Source organism: Dama dama, chromosome 12 (genome assembly GCF_033118175.1).
Source record: "Dama dama isolate Ldn47 chromosome 12, ASM3311817v1, whole genome shotgun sequence".
In the NCBI taxonomy this organism is placed as follows: Eukaryota; Metazoa; Chordata; class Mammalia; order Artiodactyla; family Cervidae; genus Dama; species Dama dama.
The window spans coordinates 51,151,731-51,176,803 of NC_083692.1; the positions used below are offsets into that span (position 1 = coordinate 51,151,731).

A 25,073-nucleotide genomic window follows, 5' to 3' on the forward strand; every position below is an offset into this window, starting at 1 on the left:
CTCCAGGGTATCTTCCCGACCCAGGGATTGAACCCAGGTCTCCTGCATTGTAAGCAGACGCTTTACCGTCTGAGCTACCAGGGAAGCCCGAGCAAGTCATAGTAGTAACATCAAAGATCACTGATCACAGAGCACCATCACAAATATAATAATGAGTTTGAAATATTGCCAGAATTACCGAGATGTGACAGAGACATGAAATGAACAAATGTTGTCAGAAAAGTGGCACTGATAGGTTTGTTCAACAGAGTTGCCACAAACCTTCAGTTTGTAAAAAAAACAAGTATCTACAAAGCATAATAAAACAAGGTATGCCCTGTAGTCAGTTAATGATCATCTAACATAATATGGCAGGAAGTGTCAACAAGACAGTCTTTATTCTCAGAGGCAACTGTGGACAGTAATGCCATTAATTAGTATTAAAGTGATGGTAATGAAAAGCAACTTTACATGGATTCAACATTCACCAGGCTTTGGGAAGGGCTTCCCAAGTGTTGTTTCATTTAGTTCTCGCTACAATCCTCTTAATGACACTGATAACATCATAATGTATAAAACCACACTGGATAAGAGGAAGGGTCTGGAATTCAATTTAAGTAGTATGATGATTATATCTGTGTTCTTGACCACTGTGAAAAGAGATGTGTTATCAATGAAACAGACAATGTTAGGAGGCGGGTGTAGGTTAGAGGGGGTCAGTCAGGCCTGCAGGGGAGGGAGGAATGTAAGAGAAAAATTCCTGGGGGTTGAGAATAACTGGAGGAATTTTTAAGTACCAGAGTTGTTTTCCAGGCAAAGAAAATGACATTCATCTTTTATCAGCCAACAGGTAATGATGTATAGCACTTAGCCCAGTGCCTGGCACAGAGTCAGGGCTTAATAAATGTCAGCTCCAATTAGTATCACTTATACAGGGCATCTGCCCCATTACACCACACAATCAAGGGAAGACAGAAAGGAAATAAAGTGGGAAGGCCAGCACTGGAAGGTTCACTGAACAGAGACAAGAGATGTAGGTTCTAATCCCAGTTCAGCACAACCCTCCTGCTGGATGGCCTTGGGTGAAATCACCAATTCTCGGGCTAAGATTCCCTTGTTAGTATAATGACGGGCCTGGACAAGTTAAAAGCATGACTAATGTTTTGTATAACCCTGACCTTTCTAAGCAATCTTATCATTAATATAACCATAAGAAGTACACAGAATATTTACCCTACCCTGCTCTGACCTACTCAACCCTAAACACACCCAACAATACTTTAAGCCTTACAGATGTTGCCTGGAGTGAAACACTGACTTTCTGGACCTAATGGCCAGCCTGTTGTCCGTTGACTGGGGTTCCCCTGGGGTTCTTTCTGGCTGAAATATATAAAAAGTAGAGGAGTGAAATAGCTGGAGCTCTGCCAAATTACCTGGGTTTAAGTCCTAGATTTATCACTTAATAGTGGTGTGACCTTCGGGAAGTTCCCGAACCCCTCTGTGCCTCAGAGTTAGCTTATATGTTTAATAAAGATAATAATATCTATGTCACAGAGTTGTTGTAAGAATTATTTTTTTTTCTAAAATACTTAGACCAGTATCCGGCATGTAGTAAGTGCTATGTAAGTGCCTGTTATTATTATTCTAACCATTTACAAGCTACAGTGATTAACACAGACTATCACTGTCAGTGGCAGTGCTGAGAGACTACTTTTCAGAATCTATAAGTTATATACATATATAAATATGTATGCATATGCATATTTAGATATAATATCTGTATGGTTACACCATCATTTTAAAAGTCTGTGGTAGTTTAAAAAATACGTCCAAAAAGTCTTTGACACTCCTCTCCCCCCAAAATTGGAAATTAAATCCTCTGCTCTTAACTGTGGGCTGTCCTTAGTGACTTGTTTCTAATGAACAGAAGCTGACAGAGTGGCAATATTTGAGTCCAAGATTAGGACATCAAAATCTTTGCAGCTTCTTCCTTGCTCTTTCTCTTACTCATTCTGGGGGAAATCAACTCCCATGTTGTGAGGATATTCAAGCAGCTCCAAAAAAGACGCCCATGTAGCAAGGAACTGAGGCATCCTGCCAATAGACATATGAAGACGCCATCTTGGAACCAGATTCTCCAACCCTCATCAAGCCCTGTAGTTCGAATCAGCATCTTTTTGCCCTCTCATCTCTGAGCCAGAACCACCAAACTAAGTCACCTCCAAATAGCTGACCCACAGAAACAGTGAAAAAATAAATGCTTGCTATTTTAAGCCACTAAGTTTTGGGTTAATTTGTAACATAACAATAGATGACAAATACAAAATTCTAAACCTTTAAGCTGAAAGATTTACGACAGTGGGGCTCCCCTTTTTCTGGTCTGTAGTTCTGGCTTTACTAAATATTTTGTCCACAAAAAGCTGTTACCATATTTTTTTGCTGGACAATACTAGAAGTAAAAGTGGAAAAGTAAAAAATGGTTCCAGTGTGAGGATAAAACATGGAGGAGTAAAGTGATGATCACATAAGGAATGAGCCAAAACGTGAAAACAAAGCTCTGAGATGTTTTACTCTTTACATGACATTAGAATATGAAGCCCCAACAATGTCAATCTGTGTTTACTTACATCTACCAAGAAATCAAAGACCCGGGAATGCAGGGCCTTGGCAAGTGCATCCCTGGTGTAACAGGCTTGCTCTACGTTGAGGGTCACATGGATAGACTCTGACTTGCCTCCCCACTTGCTGTCCATCTGTCGGCTTGTTAGTTTTTCTTTCAACCGGTCCTGGTTGATCCCCAGGAGATAGGCAGGAAAAGCCAAAACTACACAAAACAAAACAAAAACATGACTGTCTTTCAGATTTTTAACAATTCCTCTCACAAATACATGAAGACATGTGTGTGCACACATGCAAGATACCAACCATCATTAGCCTCCAAGATCTTTCACTGTAATGAAGACTGCTTATCAGAGATCTCACACACATCCATCCATTTTAACTTTTCCCAATTTTTCTATTACATGAGTCAATTCCTATGATGACCGAGACTTTCAATAATACAAATCAGGGATCCAAGAAGGGTGGCAAATCAATCCCCCCCTACTGAGATCACAGCCAAATGCCTAAAATGGACATCTTTCCAAGTCTGCAGCAAGACAGCCCGGAAGGAACTAAATGAAGAAACATTTTTTTGGCTCGAAATACTGTTTTTCTTCCTTTTTGGTACAGTGTTTTCATAGAATCATCATTCCCAGCTTGAAGCACCTGATTTCATCAAACTTATAATGATAACAAATCACATAGTTATTGAGTACTTACCATGTGTTGGGTTACTAAAGACAGAAGACAGGATATAAAATACTTAAGAAATCTTGAAGACAATTTAGATGGGGCAAAGATAGTTTACCAAATAAAGAAGCCTACAAAAAGCTGAGTATGTGACATGGACAGGCAATAAAGTCCCTGGAGGAACTTAGGACAGAGAGATATTACTGTTTGCTGGGGTGGTCAAAGAAGATGTGGGATTTGGTGGGGGGAAGGGGAGGGGCTAAAAGGCTGAACAGGGTTTGCACAAATGCAGAGGAAGAAAGAAGAGGGAGAGAGGAGAGTGGGATGTGCAAAGGCAAGGACCCCGGGTAGGGGAGACACGGCTGAGGTGAGAACTGGCTGGAGATGAAGGTCAAGATAGGTGATTAAAAGATTAGGATGAATTCTGACGGTGGAATTGAATGGTAGGGGATATTTGGTCTGGAGTCAAAGGGGGCCTGGATGGCTTCTAGAGACACATGTTACCAGATTTCCCTGGGGCAGAGTACAAGCAATGGAGGGGACTGTAGTAGTCACACCACAGAACAAACATGCCATACTAAGGACATGCAGTTGGCATAGCTTGTGGCCTTCAGATAGAAAAGGTGAGGTTCTCACAGCTCAGCAAACTGTCTCAAGCCAAGAAACTCACCAAGAGGGGGCCCAGAGATACAAACAGGTTTTCTTGACTTTTTGGTCGAAATACTCTAGTATGAATAAATGACAAGCATGAGATTCCTGGACGTGAAAGAATGCTCAGATTTTTTCCAGTACTAATGAAAGATTTTTATGAACACAAATCAAAATTCTGGACTTGGATATGAATTCTCTTTTTCTGCATAAAGTTTTGCCAAAATTCTCTGATAAAGGAATTTTTATTAAAGACCTTATGATAATGCTCAAAAATCATAAAGCTCCCAATAAAGATAATCTGTTTGAGTTTCACAGATGGTATTGGAATGTAACAGGCTGACATTTCTCAGTATATACCTTCCAATGAGATTAAGTCAGTGAAAGCATTTTGAAAAAGTGCAATGCTAGAACAAGGTATTTATCATCTATGTGACTGTTGCACAGAAATGCTCTGACGGGGAGAGGGCTTCCTTTTTCAAAGGGCATGTGAACAAAATTAAACACGCTAATTTGCCAATGGCCAGTTTCCTTTAAGTTTAGTTTCACCACACATATGTTTAGGAATCTGGATGTGTCTTCTGCCAAAATGAAAATTACCTTGCACAGAACAAGGACATAAGATGCCTGTAAATCACATGTGCAGCTTTGCGTGAGAATCAAAAGACACTTAGCGAGGAGGTCTTCATGACGGAGAAACTACAGTGTTGGTTATTATCACTCTCACCAGGCAGATAACACATAGATGAAACATGGGCTTCTCCCAAGCCCCCAGCCATGCTAAACTAGGGACACAGTTAAAATGGTTGGTAGAAATGTTTATGGCATTACCATTATGGCCACAACTAAAGAAATAAAACAATATGGCATAAGTCCTAGGCTCCTTGAAATAGACAAGACTGACAAGACTGACAAGAAAACAATATCCTTCCAGGCCTCGTATTTCTTAAGTAGAACAGGGCAAAAGTGAAGGACCCCAGGCACTCGAAAAACAAGGCAGGGAGTTTTGGTCAAGAATCAGAGTCACAAGCTTAGGGACACAGCTAAGAAGTCTAGAGAGGAAATCTAGTACTTGTTTTTCCAAAATATGCTTGCCATGTTTTTCAAGTATAGTATCTTCTTCTACGGCTTCCCTGGTGCTGAAACTATAGGGCTGCTCATATTGATTTCGTTCCGGCTATGAATTTCTATGAAGGTGTATGCAAGAATGGCTGGATAGGAGCGGCAGTTTGGAAGTTCAGAGGCTGGGGGAATGGGTTGGGAAAGAGAGAGCAAGGAGAAAGCACTGATTAATTTTAAAAATGCTGACATAACTCTGGTAGAGTTAAACAGAATTATGCAGGGCATAAAAGAACCCGCTAGAAAAGAATGTTTTAGCACATTTTGATAATGAGGATAGATTTCTACTACTGCATTCAAGTGTAAAGCAAAGTTGGATTGAATTTTTCCATTTAAGTATAGGGAATAGAGAGAAACCAAAAAGATGTAGCAAAACAAAACTCCCTGTTACAAATTTAAAAGAAATGGCAAAGTAAATGTGGTTTGTCAACCTTGGGAGTTGAGGGTCTGTGCTTTCTAACCCACTGATAATAGGCAAAGAAGGGGCACTGTCACTCTACGCCTGTGGTTACTTAAGTAGTATTTTTATTTCCTTCAACAAAGTTCTTAAGCTAATTTGCACTTAATATTCTGCTTTAGAAGACCAGTTGCAATCAAAGTCTTAACAATTTTTTTTTTCTACAATACAATAGCTAAGAAAAGTCTGCTTTCTTCCTTTATAAAAACATTGGCTAAGCCTTCCCTCTATAACTGTATTCCATATATTAAAGTCAAATATGAGAAAGATAACACAAACCAGCTTATTCATTTTAAGTAATTGGAAGAGTAACAGGAAACCATCTTTATGTCCACCAACAGATGATGGGTTCAATACACTAAAGTACAGTCAGGCAGTGGAATGCTAATGCAGCTTTGAGAAGGATGGGGTTTCCTCATTTTCAGCAATGTGGATGGACCTGGAGATTGTCATACTGTGTGAAATAAGTCAGCCAGAGAAAGACAAATATATGATATTGCTTATATATGGAATCTCAAGAAAAGGGTACAAATTACAAAATTAGAAACAGAGGACAAACTTATGGTCACCAGGGAATAAGAGAGGGGGAAAGATAAACTGGGAGATTGGGATGGACATATACACACTACTACACAGAGGACAGAACAAATCAGAACCTACTTGTGTAGCACAGGGAGGTCTACTCTGTAACGGCCTATACAGAAAAGAATCTAAAAAAGAGTGGACATGTGTAGGCATGACTGATTCACTCTGCTGTACACTTGAAACTAACACATTGTAAATCAATTATAAAACAAACAAACAAACAAAAAATATATATATATATATTTTAAATGAAGCTTCTTAATGAATTGCTATAGAATAATCTCCAAGATACAATGTGGAAGGAAAAATCAACTGTAGAGCATGTTATAAACTCCCACTAAAATAGAATGGTAGGGGAAAAAAGAAGAGATATGAGCAGTTTCTTAGGAGCACAATATTCCCCTGAAAGGAATACAGCAGATTGGAAACAGTGGTTCCTACTACAGAGGCCAATAGTGAAAGTCAAAGTCAAAGTCGCTCAGTCGTGTCTGACTCTTTTCAACCCCACAGACTATACAGTCCATGGAATTTTCCAGGCCAGAATACTGGAGTGGGTAGCCTTTCCCTTCTCCAGGGGATCTTCCCAACCCAGGGATTGAACCCAGGTCTCCCGCATTGCAGGCAGATTCTGACTAGCAAATGGGTAGATGTGAGACCTGTGATCATGTACTACCCTGAACCATGTTTAGGTATTACCAACTGGAAGAAAACAATATGATTGGGAGAAGGACCTATTTCTCTGTTAAAGCTCTTTGGCTTCAAGCATAGTCTTCTCTGATGGCAATAGCCCCACACCACTTTCAATCAGGGGATCTCACGGCAGTTGCCAATCTTGGATTTTATCCAGTTGGCTGAGGAGGCTTCTTGGCTCAAGCAGCCAGGAAAATACTTGCTGTGTCAAAGCCATGACCTTTTCCTCCAGCCTAAAGGGTCAGTAAAGGATTATAAGAAAGCAAGAGAATTCCAATGTACATCTATAGAAACTCTCAAGAAATCGGAAAGGTCAGTGTTGAAAGGCAAGTGTTCATGACCCTCCTGGACACATACATGCATTTGTTAAATGTGAAGGATAAAGCACATAAAGTATGAAAACATAGTTATTACTGGGTTGTGCTTCTAGACTTTATGGATACCCTGTGCATTTATTGTTTTCCATCCCACTCCCTTCCCTGGTAAACATAATTCATGTTTCTCCTTATCAGACAGACATCTAAAGTTAGCAGAACTTCCCTCTTTTATCACCAAAGAGAACAAAAATATAAAAAAAGAACCTTATTTGGAATGGAAAGAGCCTCACTGCACTGTCAGCAATGAGTAGGATACTATTTATTACTGGGCATCTAAATTTATCATCTTGGAAGAATGCTGAGAAAGGAAGAAACGTCTTCCTGGGTGGTTAAAGGATGTGTGGGTTCTGAGAGCAGCCTGGAAAGCTGACCGATGACAAAGAGGCTAAAGTCACAGGCCACAGCGGCTGTAGCACAGCGGTATACACAGAACCAGGAGTGCGCCTCAGCAGGGCGCACCTGATTCCTTCTCAAAGGGTAAAAGCAATCGTTTAGGTCTTCTGACTGCTGTAGAGGGGCCATTAAAGACATCATCAGCAAGATCAACACAACAGTGTCCATTCCCACCCCCCTTGTTTTCAGAAACCCAATCTAATCCAGCCCACGGGGCAACTTACAAACCTGTGAGCTATCCATATTTACTTATATCCTGAGAGAAACTTCAGGTGACTATTAACCCTAAAGATCAGTTACAGAAAAGATTTTTAGTAGGAAACAATTCTAATTCTCATTAAGGATCACTTTATTTTTAAACCTGCATGTAAAATTCTGCCAGGTTTCCCCAAGGTTAAAGATAAACCAGAGTAACTTCATCAGTGGTCCCTAGGTTGGGTGCACAGAAGAGGCAGAGACTCTCATGAGGCTTTTCAGTTCTGCCACAGCAAGACATGCCAGTCTTCTCAGCCTCCCTTCCCCAAAAACCCAAAGCATAGGAAAGTGGTGAGTTATTCTGATCAGAACTAAACACTGTATCCCCTCATTTGGCAACCGTGTGCCCAAATCACTCACACTCTTCACTCTCCACGGCCGCATAATTGCCAACTTCCTTGAAGCTGATGTTTCCCAGGTGGAGAATCCCCGCCACTATCTGTAGCACCAGTGCCTGCTCCTCCGCAAAGATCCCAATCACGTTCATGGCATGCTGGAAGAGGGGAGAGAAACGACCCAGACAAGTCGGTCACCAGCTATGGAAGCATATCAAAAAGAGACCAAAGCTTGGATGGGGTTGCAGTTACACATGGCTTAGTCTACAACGGTAGCTGGAAGTCACCATAAGACAATTTCACTGACAATTTCAATGTCCTCTCACGTGTTCAAGTCTCAACACGGTGCTGGAAAGGCAGTTTAGTCTTGAAATTTCTTTTTTGTGGTTTGGTCACTCAGTCATGCCCAACTGTTCTGTGACTCCATGGACTGTAACCCACCAGGCTCCTCAGTCTCTGGGATGCTCTAGGCAGGAATACTAGAGTGGGTTGCCATTTCCTTCTCCAGGGGATCTTTCTGACCCAGGGATTGAACCCACGTCTTCTGCATTGCAGGCAGATTCTATATCACTGAGCCACCAGGGGAGCCCGATAAATAACCTGCCCAATGTGAACATGTAATCGTCTAGAAATACATGTGAGAAGGCTCTGGAGGAAAGATATTCAGATGCAGAGGCAGCTGCCCAGTCAACAAGTCTGTTCTTGTCTCTTAATTTTTCCTTGTTGCCACCCTCTCCCTCTAAGGGCACCAGTGCTGCTTTCCAGCCACTCCAAACTCTCACAGATTTTTCTCTTCACTGGGAGGGCTGAGAATAAATTGTACTTGCAAAAGAATCTTGAAAAATTCCAGGAAAACCAAATAAAAGTATCATTAGAAAAGCTTTGTTTCTGAGATCCACTAAATTCAAATAAAAGGAGATGAAAGGCCTGAGTCTTAGATACCCATATCTTAAGGAGGCTCTTTTCTAAGACCGCTGCAGGCCTGTCTGCACGTTTTCTCCCACCTCCTCTGAGGCCACGTGGCCCCTTGATGCCACCTTCTTTCCTGACACCTGGGACACAGTCTGCCCCTTTCAAGCACAAATGTCAGCCCCCCTGCCACCTGAAACTGTACCTCCAATTGCCCATTCAGTTTTCCCACTTGGTTTTGGATCCAGGCTGAGGGATGAGCCAGGCTGGTACCTGACTTAAAGGACAGCGGTGATGCAGTTCCTTGAGGCTAAATGGGTGAATAGTCCACCTCTAGAACGTTCTATTTTTTATTTTTAAAATTTCTTTTGGCAGCACCACATGGCATGTGGGCTGCTCACTCCCTGACCAGGTTTTAAACATGTGCCCCCTGCAGTGGAAGCATGGAGTCTTAACCACTGGACCACCAGGGAAATCCCAGAAAGTTCTAGATTGATTGAGTTAGTAAGTTGTTTCCCCAAGGATGTGAACCCTCAATAATCTACCTGAATTCACAGTGTGTACCAAAATGTATACACAATGTGAGAAGAATGGAGTTGGGCTTGCCCTCTGACCTGTAAATACTGAGGTGGAGATGAGATCGAAGGTGTTCTAAGATTCCTAAACCTGATTTTTTTTTTTTTTTTTAAATATTTATTTGGCTGTATTGGGTCTTAGTTGTGGCATGTGGGATGTAGTTCCCTGACTAGGGATTGAACCTGGGCTCCCTGCATTGGGAGCCTGGAGTTTTAGCCACTGGACCACAAGGGAAGTCCCTCTAAACCTGATTAAGATCATAATTTTTGGTTTGTCTTTGTAAGGAAACAGCTCAACAACTGTGTAAGCTTTCAGCAAACAGGTATGGTAAACGCATTACTGAAAATAGTTTTTATGTGCATCAGAACACCTAGAGAGGGGTAATGACGAACTTTTTTATTACCCATGTTTAATCATTAAGTAGTCCTCTGGCAACTAGGCTGATGGCTATTTAAGGGTGTTTACACGTGTGTTTTAAGAAATGGAGTGCTTCCAGCAGAGGGAGGTGATGTTTCAGGTTGCTCTTTGCTTTGTTCACCTCCCCTGCCCTTTCTGCCATAGACAACACCTGGTCTAGATGTCAGATCGTGCCCAGCCTGCACCAGCACTTACCAGAGTTTCCTGAAACTCCTTCTTGTCATCAATGCCATCCACCTTGTAAGATCCCGAGAGGCTCAGGTAGTAATAATAGTCCATGGTGGTGATGCCCAGGCCATGCTTCTGCTCTGGGGAGGCGCCCTCAATAAGCTGGAGCAAGAGAAAGTGGCAAGTGTGTGGTGGAGCCTATGGATCAGGCAAAGGTACCACACGAGTCCCACTACAACCCACCACCCCTGGAGTCCAGGTGATCAGACCTTCTACCCCTGCTTCCTAAATAGATGGATGCTCCTGGTCTCAAAAATACGAAGGGGCTTCAGAATATCTGCTCTCTGTGTAGTAGCCCTAAATCATCTCTGCAAATTCTAGTTCTTAACTCTGATTAGACCTGCAAGGACTGAGAATTTTCCCTTATCTGACACACAGAACTGTGCAGTTACACTAGTGAGATCCCTTGGAACAGTGGAGAGCAAGCTAGATTATAACTACTTTGTTCCTGCTCAACTTGCACATGGCTCTTTTTTTATTTTTCGTGGAGTCCAACTCTTATTTTTTATTTTCTTAGTCGGAGTATATTTGTTTTACAACCTTGTGTTAGCTTTTATTGTACAACAGTGTGAGTCAGTATACAAGGCTTTTTAAAGGGCAGCTGGACTCTCGATGCTTCTCACAGCACGGCGCATATTCAAGTGCAGCCTCAGGTCCCCCACGCTGGTGTCCTGTGCCTTGGCTTTCTGTTCTGTCTCTGGTATCTACCTTAGTTCTGAGCAAGGGCCCTATAGGTGTGCGAGAAAATGTCCAACAACCCATTTTCTCTCTCTCTCTTTTTCTGGCTCTGCTGTGTGGGTTTCTCTAGCTGCAGCAAGTGCAGACCTACTACCTAGTTGTGGGCTTCTCACTGTGGCGATTACTCTTGTTGCAGAGTGTGGGCTCAGAGTTTGTGGCACCACGGGCTTAGCTGCCCCACAGTATGGGGAATCCTCCCGGACCAGGGGTCAAACCTGTGTTCCCCACGTTGGCACGTGCATTCTCTACCACTGGACCACCAGGGAAGTCCTCAGCAATCCATTCTTTTTTTTTTTTTTTTTTTTTAAGCAATCCATTCTTGAGGTAGGGGTGGGGAATGAATTTGCAGCAGTTGCTAACTTTGGTGGTGTAAATATTCCTACCATGACTGATTTCAAACTGAGGTGTCACTGAAGGAAGAAATGCACACAGTGCATGCAACCAGCACCAGCCACCACTGACCCCACCCCTATTCACACATCTTCATCTTGGTTTAGTTCCTCATGGCATCCCAGCTTCACACCCTTAAAACAGGGAACCTCCTCTCCATTATGGAAAAGTTCTCGGTCATCCTATTACATCAGGTTCCCTTGGTTTTTCCCCTATCTCCTTAAAATCTTTGTACCACTCTCTTCCTTTTCCTCTTGGTTTGGTTTTGGTTTTGTCTAGGGAAGAACTCCCATCTGTCTCAGTGTTCCGCCCCCCCCCCCCAGATCATGCACTCCCTTCACCTGAATGTTCAAACATCCCTTTCTTTCTCTCCAATCTACAGTCACATGCTTCTTTGTCTTCTTTAGAAGCTTTTCCTTGACCCTGAAATCCTTTAAGATGCACAATCTCCTTTCTCTCCTTCCTCATCTGGTTTTTTCCTCCCCCTCACTATTCTGCTGCTTTCCAGAGGCTGAAGCTACCAGTCCTTGCTGGGTCCCCAGGCCCTTGCCTCATCCTTCTCTCCCAAGCTCTGAATATGTGATCCTGCCCTGCACCCCACAAGCTTCCCCTCGCTTTGGTGACACTGCAGGATCTCTGACTACATTCCTGGCTCCTCAATGCCTCCCTTATCCCACAGGTGGTCTCCAGGTCCCCAAGTCCTAAATGAGCATTTTTCTCTCCACATTCACTCGTACAGGAGTCTCACCTATTTCACAGCTTCTACTATCACTTTTATATCAGAATCTTAAACTCTGTCTTACCCTGAATTCATCACTTCCCCAGTCCCCAGGCTGGGGTTTTCCAACTTGTGGGCAGAGGATTCTGAAGGGGGGTAGGGCTGGCATTTATAGTACAGCGTCTGCGAAATAATGATGAACTTCTGTCTAGTGCTCAGTAAATAATATAGTGTTTGTGATACATGAAACTACTTTTCAAAGACCTGTACATGGTGCTTTGATTAATACAATTAGAAGCATTACTGAATTGACAGAAGCTTTTGGTCATTTATGGATATTTTAAACCAATAGATTCTAACCAGAAGAATTGTTTGCCATCATCTAACGTGTCTATGTAATGGAAAAGATTGAAATGGGAGCAATCAACATAGCTTAACTTCCTTCAAATTCAATAATCATCAAACTCTAACAAAAAATTTAAAACAAAAACAAAAAACAAAACAACACCTAACAGTTGCAGCTGATTCTTCAAAGAAAATATAATGTGGGTTCCCGGTATATGAAGCACTAATACAAAAATTTATACATTAAAAAAATTGTTTATGGTATCATTACACTTTCAAATACTTAAAAAACATTCAAAGCAATTATATTCCAATAAAAAACATTTAAAAAAACAGCTGAAACAAATGATTGCTGAAGCCTGGAACATAATTTAAAAGCATCTGGCCAACTGCTCTAACCTCAAACTCTCCATTGCTTCTGAGAGTCTAAGCCAAAACTTTTTGACCGAGCAAGAAATACCTCAAGTCTTTTTCAAGTCTTTCTTCCCACAGTTCACCTTTTGGAGACCTCTGCCCTTGCAATCTGGCTGGAGCCTGGCTCATTCATTAGCTTACCCATCCCTTCCCCTCCACCTCTCCCATCTCCCCACCTTCCCATCCCTCCCTTCTTGCTTTGTTCAGACCATCTGACTCAACCTGAGTCAACCTCTCCTCCACACCCTCTTGTGCCCCCTTACAAGCTCTCCTTATTGTCCCAGCTATATCTCCCCTCGTGATCTCCTACTTAGCCAAGAATCAAACATCCCTACTTTTGTTCCGAAGTGTATCAACATTTTATTGATTTATTGATTGATTTATTTACTTTAGGGAAATTTTTGTCTTCTCACCCAGCTAGACCTTATCCTGCCTGCAGGTAAGGGCATCCTCACAGTTCTTTGCACACTGACTTGCACATCCTGCGTTAATAAAGATTCAAGGGTTGGCCAGACTAGACTATCTCACCCTGAGGACGTGAGGACCAAGAGAAGAACATTTTAAATGTGGAGAAGGAATAGAGAAGTAGGAAAGAAATAATATAAAGGAAAACCTGGTAAAATATGTGAAAACTCCGCTCGCCAGGGTTCCTCATCACCACCCTAGATTTTTCCAGAAGGAAGTTGGAGATCTTTCCACCATCTGGTTCCCCACCTGGGCTGAACTGGATTTCAAAGTATTTTCCCTGCAAGAAAATTAGGGACTTCCTTTAGTGGTCGGTGAACAAAAACATGATGTTCCAAGCAGGCTCGGGACACAGCATATAATTCAAGGAAATTCATTAATGAAAGACATGTTCTGAATTATTCCCAGTTCTGGTCTAGACTTCCTCACTGTTTCCTATCAGACAATAACCTGTGCCTTTGTCCAATCATACAATTCTGTATTGAAAGAGAGAATTCTATCATTCTAACCCGACTAAATATGGACACACTCACTATATTCCTTCCCCTTTTCCCTTAGTAGGTGCTTGTCTGCTAAACCAGAAGCTGTAAAGAATAAGACAAAAAAAAAATCACATGGTCTTCTTGATCTAACAAGAGTGAACTCTGCCAGCCTCTTTCAAATGAATCAAATTTTCCTTCTGAGAGACTTATTTTCATGGCTTTGAGCAAAAGCAATTTCTTTTATCCCAGGAGCATCTAATATGCTAACATGAAATAAAAATACTTTTATAAGTTCTTTCCAGTTAGCTGTGGGTGTGGGGATTTTTGTCACTGTTGTTCTTGTTAACATTTCCTTTTAAATGACTGCTAATAGGGAACAAAAGAGAATAAAACCCTGGACTGTAGCTGAAAAGGTGTCCAGATTTGTTAAGTAAATAATTTTTTTAAAACTACAATTTAGCGTCTCTTCAGTCCTCAGAAGGGTCCAGGAGTACAAATTTAAATGAAGAAAAAGATGAGAATGTAGGTTTTAGGGAGTGGTGTGACCTAGGGTCAGACTGTAGAGCATGCCCAGCCTAACTGCATTCGCATTTAATATTTTTTACGTGTGTATGCTGATGAAGTCCACCATCTCAGGGATGAAGCCTGCCAAGCCACAAGTCTCTGACCAGAACCATTAACTCACTAAGGAGAAGAAAAACACACTGCGTGTTTTTCCTCCTGTGGATAGCACCTACTACCTGCTAAGTTAATGTCGATTCTGGGTATCAAAAAGGCTACAAAAGAAAGCCACAGTCTAGTTGTCTATTTGTCTTAATCTGCTGACTCTTGCCTCTCCCTCTCCCAAAAATAAACCCCAAGACAAACATCCTGAAGCAGCAGACATAGAGGAGGACCACAAACAACTGCTATCCCGAACCACAGTGGTTCACGACAAAGTCTGCTCAACAAGACCCCTCATGCTTCCTTCCGTGGCCATCCTTCTCCATCTTTCCCATTGGGCATGTTCTGCAGGCAATAATTCAGTGTCCATTTGTGTCTGACCCCACCACCCCACCGCCATTCCCTATCAATCTAGGGAGAGAGAAATTAAACAAAACAGGATGTCAAAGCCACGAGGGGCAGATTTGGTAAACGGCAAACTCTCAAGTCCTTCTGGAAATGGTTCACAACCTTGGCTGCCCACTAGAAAGATCCTGGGAGCCTTTAAGAAATGCTGCCTGATGCCATTCCAGACAAGTCAGTCAGTTGCTAGGAACTGGCACCCAGACATGAGTAGCTCTAAGAGGCCTGGCTGGTTTGTGTTTTTTGACTGTGCTGGATCGTCACTGCTGCATGGGCTACTCTCCTGTTGCGATGCAAGGGCTTCACATTGCAGTGACTTCTCTTGTTGGGGAGCACAGGCTCTAGGGTGTGTGGACTTCAGTAGTTGCGGCTCCTGGATCTAGAGCACAGGTTCAGTAGTTGTGGTACATGGGCTCAGTTGCTCCGCGGCAGGTGAGATCTTCCCAGATCTAGGATCAAACCTGTATCCCCTGCACTGGTAGGTGGATCCTTAACCACTGGACCACCAGGGAAGTCCACCTGGGTGTTTTTTAATATGTGGCCAAGTTTGAGAATCACTGCTCTAATGTAATGGGAATGCTTATACACAACTCAAAATCGTAGTTTAAAAGGCAAAAATCCCTAATGAGAGATCAAAAAGTTTGGTCTTGTTGTAAGCAGCCTGAGGGAAGGAGGAAACTATATAAAGAGAGGATAAGATATTTTAATTCTTAAATGAAAAGAAACCTCAGGTCTTGGTAATATTTTACTTCTTAAATTAGGTACTGGGTACCTCAATGTTCACTGTTTTATTTTAAAATAGTGTTTGAAATATTTCATAATACAGTTCTTGAAACTTGAAAAGATTTGTAAGTGGAAATAGATGAATTTTTATGACTCCCACTGCAAGTCCATTTGAAGTAAAACTACCCATAATCCCACCCTGAAGCGCTTCTACCTCCTCCTGCCAATCACTATAATAGTGTATTCAAACATCGATTTGCAGATACCTTAATTATGCTTTATATAAATGTGCATTTTAAAATAAAAATGGGGCCATATTATAGATATTGTCCTATAAACTTTTCGAAAAAAATTAAGAATATATTATGGATATCTTTTAAAATAAACTATTATTAATAGGGAACAAGGATATTATACCTTAAAAGTATTGTTGGGTCAAAGACAATGAGCATTTTAAACTTTGATAAGAACTGCCAAATTTCTCTCCTGGGAGAAGATGTCAGTCTTTAATTAACAGTGTCTTCCTCTTTAATGTGTCACCATCTGAGAGACTGAAAATGATATATGGTTTTAATTTACATTTCTTTCATTACTAATGAGCACATCTTTTGATGCCCCATCAGATTCTGCTGTGTGTATACACATGTGCATATGTGTGTATCTGTGTGTGTGTGTGTGTGTATGTGTGTGTGTGTGTGTACTGCCTTTCTGTACGCTTTTCCCACCATTCCATCAGGGTTGTATGAAATTCTGTTATCAGAAAAATAATAAATTCTGGGTATTTTTGCTTTTCTTTACAAAAACTGACTGCTATCGCCTCCTTGTCCAAAGACAAAAGAATAATTTACACTGGAAATATCAAGGGAAATATTGATTTGGTTACTCTTCTACTCAGTAAGGAAGGCAAAAGAAGGAAGTTGGGTAGCTAGAGAGTTAAATTTGCTCAAATCCATTTTTATAAGGCAGATTGAGATTGACAATCAGGGAAGAAAAGATCCAGTGAAAAATTCATTCACATCTTCTTTCTTATTTCATTACCTAGAAACTTCAAGATAACATAGCCCTGGCATTGAGCAGAAAAATTAGAGAACAAATGAGTAATAGTTCAAATAGTATTAAACAGTGAGGAAAGTAAGGGCAATTCTGACAGATAAAACTCACCAGGGAGCTTAACAATTACTCCATGAAAACTTAGTAAGAATTCTCTTGGAAATAGAAGCTTCCTTCTAAAACAGAAGGATAAAAAATAAATCGCTTTTCTCCAAAATTCTCACTTATTTATTTTAAAATGGAACAGAATCCACATCACAGATGGTATCCTAAGTGCTTTACTGCCAGACATAATCTATGGTTGAGATAAGATACAAAATCTACATAAATCAAAGCTACTGAGCAAACATTCATTTCTCTGTAAACGTGGCTTTTTGTCAAAGGGAATATATTCATATTCATCCTTGCCAGCCTTCCAGTTCACCCCCTTGGGAGACGCTCAGACAGAAAAACGTCTAACTAGGCATTCAAGGCATTCGGCTGATGTTTTCATTACTTTCGGTAAGCAGGCCAGTTAGGAGCAATGTGTAGGCTAAGGTCAGTCACTCTGGCATGCCATTATGTTACAAGAACATGCCAAACACACACACAAAAAGCCAAGAGGGGTAAGGTAAGCAGTCAGCTCCCTCTGGCCGACAGACAGGAAGAAGTTTCTCTCCAAGGTGCCGGATCAAAGTGTCCACTCCAGGGTCCACAGATCTACAAAGCAAAACAAGGTGACAAGACCTGGGATCTAGTCTCCTGGTTCTTCAGTTGGGAAAGAAGGCCTTTTCTCCAGTGCCCAAAGCAAAGAAACTTCTCCAAGACCAAAGCTGACACTTCCACTTTCCTTAGGAAGGCAACTTGTGAGTTGAGAACTGGTTTCAAAAATGATCTTATTTATATCCCCAAGGCTCAAAAAGAACTTGAGTCAAAGGGTGAATTGAAGTCTGACAGTTCACCACTAGAGAAAAGTAAAAAACAAGCTCAAAAAGGCAGCCTCCTGATAATGTGTGAAAAACCCCTATTTCCTTGGGGACACAGAACTTAAATCAGGAATGTCAACAACATCAATCAGGTGGCACTCTCTATCACAGGAAAGAAACTCACAAATCGGCTGGAGTTGTTGTTCCGGACCGTCTTGGCATTCCCAAAGGCCTCCAGCAGCGGGTTGGACTGCAGGATGATGTCCTTGACGTGCTGTTACAGCAGAAAAATCAAAGTTAGGAGGACGTGAACACCTACCCGGCAGTGAAAGACCAGACTTGCCCGAGGACCTGGTTTCTGAATGCGGTGAGGGTGAGAGGACTCAAATCCAAGTCCCTGGGATTTCTGGAGGATTTACTCTTTCCTCTCCCATAGACCTGGCCCTGTTGGTGTGGTCATGTCTTCCAGTTCCCCTGGCTTGATGCAGGATTCCCTGTAGCCAGGGTGGCACCAAATCACGATCTATGAATGTTCCCCGACTGGGTTTCCAGGTTGGATGGTGTAGCTTTATCCTGTGTTCCCTGGTATATCGGGGAACATAAGAAGAAGGGGTATCTTCTTGTCTTCTGACCAGATTCTTAATCATCACTACTCCTGTTCTACTCAACTTCTGTCCCCACCTATTGCATCCCCCTCTTCACTGCAAATGAGAGTTACCTTGAGGGAAATTAGTTTCTCCTCCCTTAACAACATTCCAGACACACGGACCTGTGCTTCCCAAATTTTCACGTGCCTGAATCACCTAGAAATCATGTTAAAATGCAAATATTGACTCAGTAGGTCGGAGGTGGGGCCCAAGAGTCCACGTTTCTAGCCCTGGTGTTCCTGGTTTTGTCCATATAGAGCCCCGTTTGAGCAACAAGGATCAACACTGCATTGGGTGGAACAATTCCTGGCCTATTGGAGGGGAAGAATTTGGCTTTCATATACCCCAATTCAGTATCAGACTGAAAAGTACAAAACACCCCATGGGCAAGACAGCTCAACAGATACGAGCTGATGTTGGAGAAGGTTTTGAACCAGTGAGTCATTCCTTGTACTTCTAATTATTCACATGCTACGGTTAAACATGTTCCAGAAATAACAAGTCTGGCTTGTGCTCTTTAGCTACTGACTAATTTCAAGCCAAGAGTTCTGTATCATTGTCCTCATAGGAAAACAGGAAGAGAAAAATCAACATTAAATGTCTGCAGTCGGGCCCTAGGTCGTCGTCCATAGCAAATCAGATAAGATGAAGGCACTAACCACTAATTGACTCTGCAACAGCCAAAGTGCTTCTCTGGCACCCCCTGAATATTCTGAAGAGCAACGAGAACTGGAATTCCATCCACTGGGCACATGTCATTAACAATGGACACAGAGAGCAAATTATGGGTGGCTCCTCTATGGAATCCATTTCAGAGTTTAGAAAGATATTTCTAAGCAGCCTATTTTCCTTTAAAAACTCATGGATTTATATGAAATTTGCTTTTGTTTGTAATATAACTTTGACTTTGTGGGTCTTCGTAAATCTTTTGTATTTGTTGTTTGCTGGCCAAACATCCCTACACCACTTATCAACACTCCACTTCCTTGTAGGGACAGAAAAAAAAGAAAAGCTCTTCTTTGTCTCTTTCCCTCTTAATTACTGACTTTTAAACTGAAAACCTTTTGCACGTATCCATCTATCTATTCATCCATCTATCCATCCATCCACTATCAAGATGGTCAACAGAATTTTGTGGCATGTGGTAAGCATACAGGGGGAAAAAAAGAAAGAGCAAATTAAAAGAGCAGCCCACACACAAAAGAATATCCTGGATTTCTAGCTCCATGTCCATCTTCTAGAGACAGGGTATGGTCATACAAATGGAGAAAAAAGCATATGGACCACATCAATTTAAGTCCTAGAGTTGTACTCGCTGTCCAGCATGGAAGCTGCTGAGCCCATGCAACATGGCCAATCCCAACTGGGATGTGCTGTAAGTGTAGAACACACACTGGAGTCCAAAGATGTAGGATGCAAAAGAATGTAGAGTATCTCACTAATTCGTTAGTAATTATAGGCTGAAATAGTATTGAGGATATAGTGGGTTAACTGAAATATATTTTAAAAGTTAATTTCATATGCTTTCTACTTTTTTTATGTGAGTACTCAAAAATTTAAAATTATGCATGTGACACCCACCATCTTTCTACTGGATGGTGCTGCTCTGGATTTTCCTTTCAATCTGTAAAGGAGGCCACTCTAAGACCTTTCTACTCTACATAAGGAATACTGGCCCCTGCCTGAAGCATTCTGATCACCCAGGACAGAATGGAACACTATTGATTTAGTGAACAAAGCCATAAGGAAGAGAATTTCAATGTGTCTTTTTAAAGTGTACAGCTGACTATGGCAATAACATCATATTAAACGGTTCCAACTAAAAAATTAATCTTTAGGGTGAAATCTACCTGGATCATGATTTCTAATTTAAAAAAAAAGTTCCCAGAGGTCTGTGCTAGTGATGAGCACTGTGAGTTTGGGCAGTTCCTGTTGACCTTACCCTCATCACCATCATCCGCTGCTCTCTGGGGGTAGGCTTCCCCAGTCCTGCTTATGCTGCTTTCACTACCACAATGAGTAAAACTAAAGACGGATGAGGCTGCATCTACCCCTTTTTCATACTGTCCTCTTGAATCTGCCCCTTCTCTGCCATACTATGTGTGTTAGTTGATCTGTCATGTCCGACTCTTTGCGACCCCATGGTCTGTCCATGGAATTCACTAGGCAAGAATAGTGGAGTGGGTTGCCATTCCCTTCTCCAGGGGATCTTCCCAACCCAGGGATCAAATCTGGGTCTCCTGCATTGCAGGCAGATTCTTTGCATCTGAGCTACAAGGGAAGCCCATCCTTTTCTTTATCCCTCTCCTGCGTCCTCATTCTTCTGGGTTTCCCCCCTTCTCCTAATGTTTTCTGTTAATACTCTAATCCTTCTTTCTTTCTTTCCTTTCTGTATTTTAAAGTTTTTGCAAATTCTTCAAATTGGAGATGTATTCACATGATTCAAAAATCAAAGGTTCACAGCCACTCCCACTTTCTGAGATAGCCAGCATGCTGCCTATGGAGTATATATCTTTCTAAATAAATCCACCTCTTACCTGTCAATAAAATAAAAAATAAAAGGTTCACAAGGGTCGACATGGAGAAATGCCTCTCCACTCGTCTCCCAGTTTCCTCCTGGAGAAATCACTGCTATTGATTTCATGTGTATCCCTCTGGAGCTATGTTATACATATCTAAACAAATGTTTTATAAATACATGCTCTTTTTTCTCCAAGTGGTAGCACATTATATACACCATTCTGAGCTTTGCTTTTTGCAATTCATGATGTTTCTTGGAGATCAATCCTTATCAGTACATGAAGCTTCATTTTTATGGTTGCATAATATTCTAGTCTATCATGAACCACAAATTATTTCCCCAATCACCAAATGATGAACATTTGTTTCCAGTCTTCTCCATCATCAAAAAATGCCACATCAAAGAACTTTATACATGTATCATTTTGCATACATTTCAGGACACCTAAAGGATAAATTCTCCCAAGCAGAATTGATGAGTCAAGGGTGTTTGCTTATAGATTTGAAAAACTTTGCCGACATGTCCTCCACAGACGTGTACTAGTTCATGTTCCCACTAGTAATGTGTGAGAGGGCCAATGGCCCTATATTTTTAACAACAGAGTGTTTTAAACACTAGAAAAATTTTGTTATTCTGACAGTTAAGAAACAGTTTTTCAATGTAGTTTTAATTTGCGTTTCTCTTACTATCATGGAGATGAGCATATTTTCATGTTCTGAGTGAATGAAAGTTGCTTAGTTGTGTCTGACTCTTTGCAACTCCATGGACTATACAGTCCATGGAATTCTCCAGTCCAGAATACTGGAGTGGGTAGCCTTTCCCTTCTCCAGGGGATCTTTCCAACACAGGGATCAAACCCAGGTCTCCCGCACTGCAGGCGGATTCTTTACCAGGGAAGCCACAAGGGAAGCCACATGTTTCATGAGTCATTTATATTTCCTTTTCTATGAGATGGCTTTTATGCCCTGTGTTTATTTTCCTTTTGGATTTGTGACCTTCTCCTAGACTGTATACAATATTAATTATATATTAGGCATCTCCATCTCATAATATGCTGTTTCTCTACAGATTTCAAGTTTCTTGGTTATAAAACCAGTGTCTTCTCTGTGGAAGAAAAACTCTTTTTCAAACAGAAAATGGAGCCTTGTCCTCTGGCCCAGCATCGAGTCTCAAAATGGGCCACAGCACCAACTCACCTGGACTTTGGGGCCTCCCCCAGACACCCTGGAGATGTAACTCATGATGTATTTGGCAGCCACTGTCTTTCCAGCACCACTTTCACCACTAAAGAAAGAAAGACAAAAAGACTCACCTATGAAGTGGCTCATGACCAGCTCCCTCTCCTCTGAAAAGACTCCCCACCCCCAAATAAAACTGAAGAAGAAAACTGGTAGAAAGGAACTTGGTTAAAAAATCACAGAACTGGTTGAGACTAAATCACAACTAATGATTTGATCACAGTTAAATCACAGCAGGATCAGGTTACCTCTGTGACTTGTATGATCACTATTAACACGGTGTGTGGGCTGGGGCCTGATAAGCACCATAGTGTTGGGAGAGACCGTCCAGCATTCTAAATGCCCAATAATAGGAGACATGACTAGGAACATTACAGAACATCAGAAGGACAGACTAAACAGATTACAACTGACAGCAAGACTGTAAACATGGGGGGAGGGGTGGATGAAGCACACAAAGTAGTTATGTGAAGTAAATCAGATTCAAATTATATGTAAAAAACTATAAAGAAAAAAATCACATTAAAAAAAAAAAAAAGGCTAGAACTAGAACCACAAAAGATTAGCAGAGGTTTGGCAAAGGAAAAGATACCCTGGGAGACTTCTTTCAGTTCATTATTTTCTAAACTTTTAGTAATCATGTATTTCTTCTTAATTAAAAAAAAAAGTAGATATGCTCAGGTTTCAAACCATGTGCCATGAACTGAGGACTGATGCAAGCAACTTTATTTTCAAGTTCTAAAATTAAATGATGAGGTAATATTAATCACATCCTGCATAACAAAGACTGCTTCCTCTTGGTGGCCTTACTGCATGGGGAAAGGCTTTTGTTAGCACCATAGAGTCAGATCTTCAAAACCCCGTTTCTTCCTTCAAAATCCCCTTGAATTGATGATGACCTCAATTCAAAACAAGCTTAAGTCAGTCAGATTTCTCATCTCTCTACAGGTGGCCTTTGTGTTACCATGATAGAATTAATTAGAGGAAAAACCCTGTATTGTGTAAAATAATGGTGAAATTCTGTATGAAAAATCGAGGGTGCTGTGAGTTCAAAAGACACTTTTTGTGTTTGAATTTCTTTGGGCTAATATATGTTTAATTAGAGAGATTATGGGAAAGAATGAGAGAACCGTCCTCTGTGAGGCCCTCTAAAGGTCTAACTCCATCAACAAACTCATTCAGCATCCTAATATTCAGTTCCTGACTTCCAGGTCACACGAATACGGAAACCAAACTGATATGTCATAAGATATGGCGGCAAGTAGAAAGCCAGCGAGCCTGGGATGATGTGTCACGCCGATTACAGAAGCCATGCTTACTCACAGGCACAAGTAGGTATAATAAATATTTCAGTGCCATGAGGAAGTTATCTGTTCAAATGGCCCATGTGATCAGAGGATTTATACCCTAGATCCAAGGTCAAAACATGCACTCTCACTCATCTGAAGCACAGGTTTTATCAACAATGAAACTCCAATAAAAACAACAATTTTATAATGTTGTAAATAACATGAACATTTAAGAATACTGGAAAGTCCAAGAGTACAATGGTACAACCAGCCTACCCACATCTCTTATGCCTCCTGCATCAGCAGGTGGTTCTTTACCACCAGCGCCACCTGGGAAGCTCATATAATATTACAAAGACATATAAAATAAATAGAAAACTATGTGGCAACACAAAGGCAATGCAGTTAATGTTAAGTGGCAACATAAGCAGAAGACACTGTACCTGTCACAAGTTTACAACTATGCAAAAATAATGTATGGACAAGAACCACAATGGAACAAGGCAAAAAATAGTTCTGACTTGTTGGGCAGCTGGTATTTGGGTGACTCTTGTTTCTTTTGATGTGATTTAATGTTTAAAGTTTTGGAAGAAGTAGTTAACCATATATTTCATACTTTTAAAAACAGCATTTCCAGAAAAAGTGAGATTACACATCACAATGATAATCAACAGGATTAATTTCTTTAGATTATTTCTGTCACAAGTAAACAACTTTCATATTCAGAATTCCTTAGAGAAAGCTGTGTGTATATGAAAGAGGAAAGAAAAAAAAATCCTATTAGAATTACTGTACACTTTCATATAGTGATGCCCTCACTCTTTCTCTGGCTAATGCTGTGATCAGACATAAAATATTATGTGTCTTTTGTTGAAACGGGAAAAAAAAGGAAGAATAATGAAAGTGACTCGTTTCATATATTAAAATAAGTAGGCCGAGTACAATAATAGAACATCTACATTCTCAGTAACTGTGATATTTTTCAGAAGATTTAAAATAATTAGTCTGGCTGAACACTGATCGGAATTTTCATTTCTTGGTTTCAATTTACAGACCCATAAAAAGAAGTTTTATTGATCAGAGGCCAGTACTTTGCTCAGAATATGGTATAAGAATGGAATGTTACATAATTACTTGAAGCTTACAATATATATATAAAACGGTAATTATGTTGTCCCTTTGAGAGAAAAACTTTCTTTCCCTGGACTAAAAACCCACTTAGGAATGTGAAGTTATCAGACAGATTATATGGCATACCTGAAATTATCTGCTTTGCATCTCACAGCAATGAGAGCAATTTGCTCTGCTTATGATTATAAGCAATCTTTCTTAATTGCCTTCACTGGACTTTCAAAGTGGACCAAAAAATACTCTAGACGTGAATGTGCCTTAAAATTAGAAAAATGCCCCAGTGGTCCCTAAGTCTAGCAGCCTACCACAATCCTCAGAGTACTTAAAGAAGTGCTCATGTTTGGTCTGTCTTCAGACCTGCTGAATCCTAGTCTCCAAGGATAAAGCCTAGAAATAATTTCTAACAAACCCCCTAGTTCTTATATTACTGGCTGGGAATCCGCTAAACAAATGTAAAACAAAGTCAAGACAGACTTCACAGGAAACATCAATTCAAAGAGGAAATAATGTAATGTTTCTGTGTGCATTCAATATACAAATGGAAACATTTACGAAAGTATCAAAGAAATGGAAAGAATGTTCAGGGTGAGGGGGGACTATTTACAATGATACACTAATAATCGGATTCAGAGACTATAACTGCTATTCTTAGTCTGAAAGTTATTCTTCGCTTAAAAATGAATGGTATTTTCA

At 40.9% G+C, this 25,073-nt stretch overlaps 1 protein-coding gene across 1 annotated transcript in view; it reads right to left on the minus strand.

Annotated features, from left to right (window-relative positions):
* The window catches only part of MYO1E (myosin IE), a 212,651-nt gene that overhangs the window by 65,876 nt on the left and 121,702 nt on the right, over positions 1 to 25,073 (minus strand). The window contains exons 5-10 of the mRNA XM_061157271.1: positions 21,919 to 22,006; positions 17,739 to 17,828; positions 13,478 to 13,609; positions 10,227 to 10,361; positions 8,155 to 8,287; positions 2,607 to 2,803 (exon numbers count right to left, since the gene is read on the minus strand). Of these exons, the coding sequence (XP_061013254.1) occupies positions 2,607 to 2,803; positions 8,155 to 8,287; positions 10,227 to 10,361; positions 13,478 to 13,609; positions 17,739 to 17,828; positions 21,919 to 22,006 (775 nt within the window). The remainder of the gene's footprint in view (positions 1 to 2,606; positions 2,804 to 8,154; positions 8,288 to 10,226; positions 10,362 to 13,477; positions 13,610 to 17,738; positions 17,829 to 21,918; positions 22,007 to 25,073) is intronic.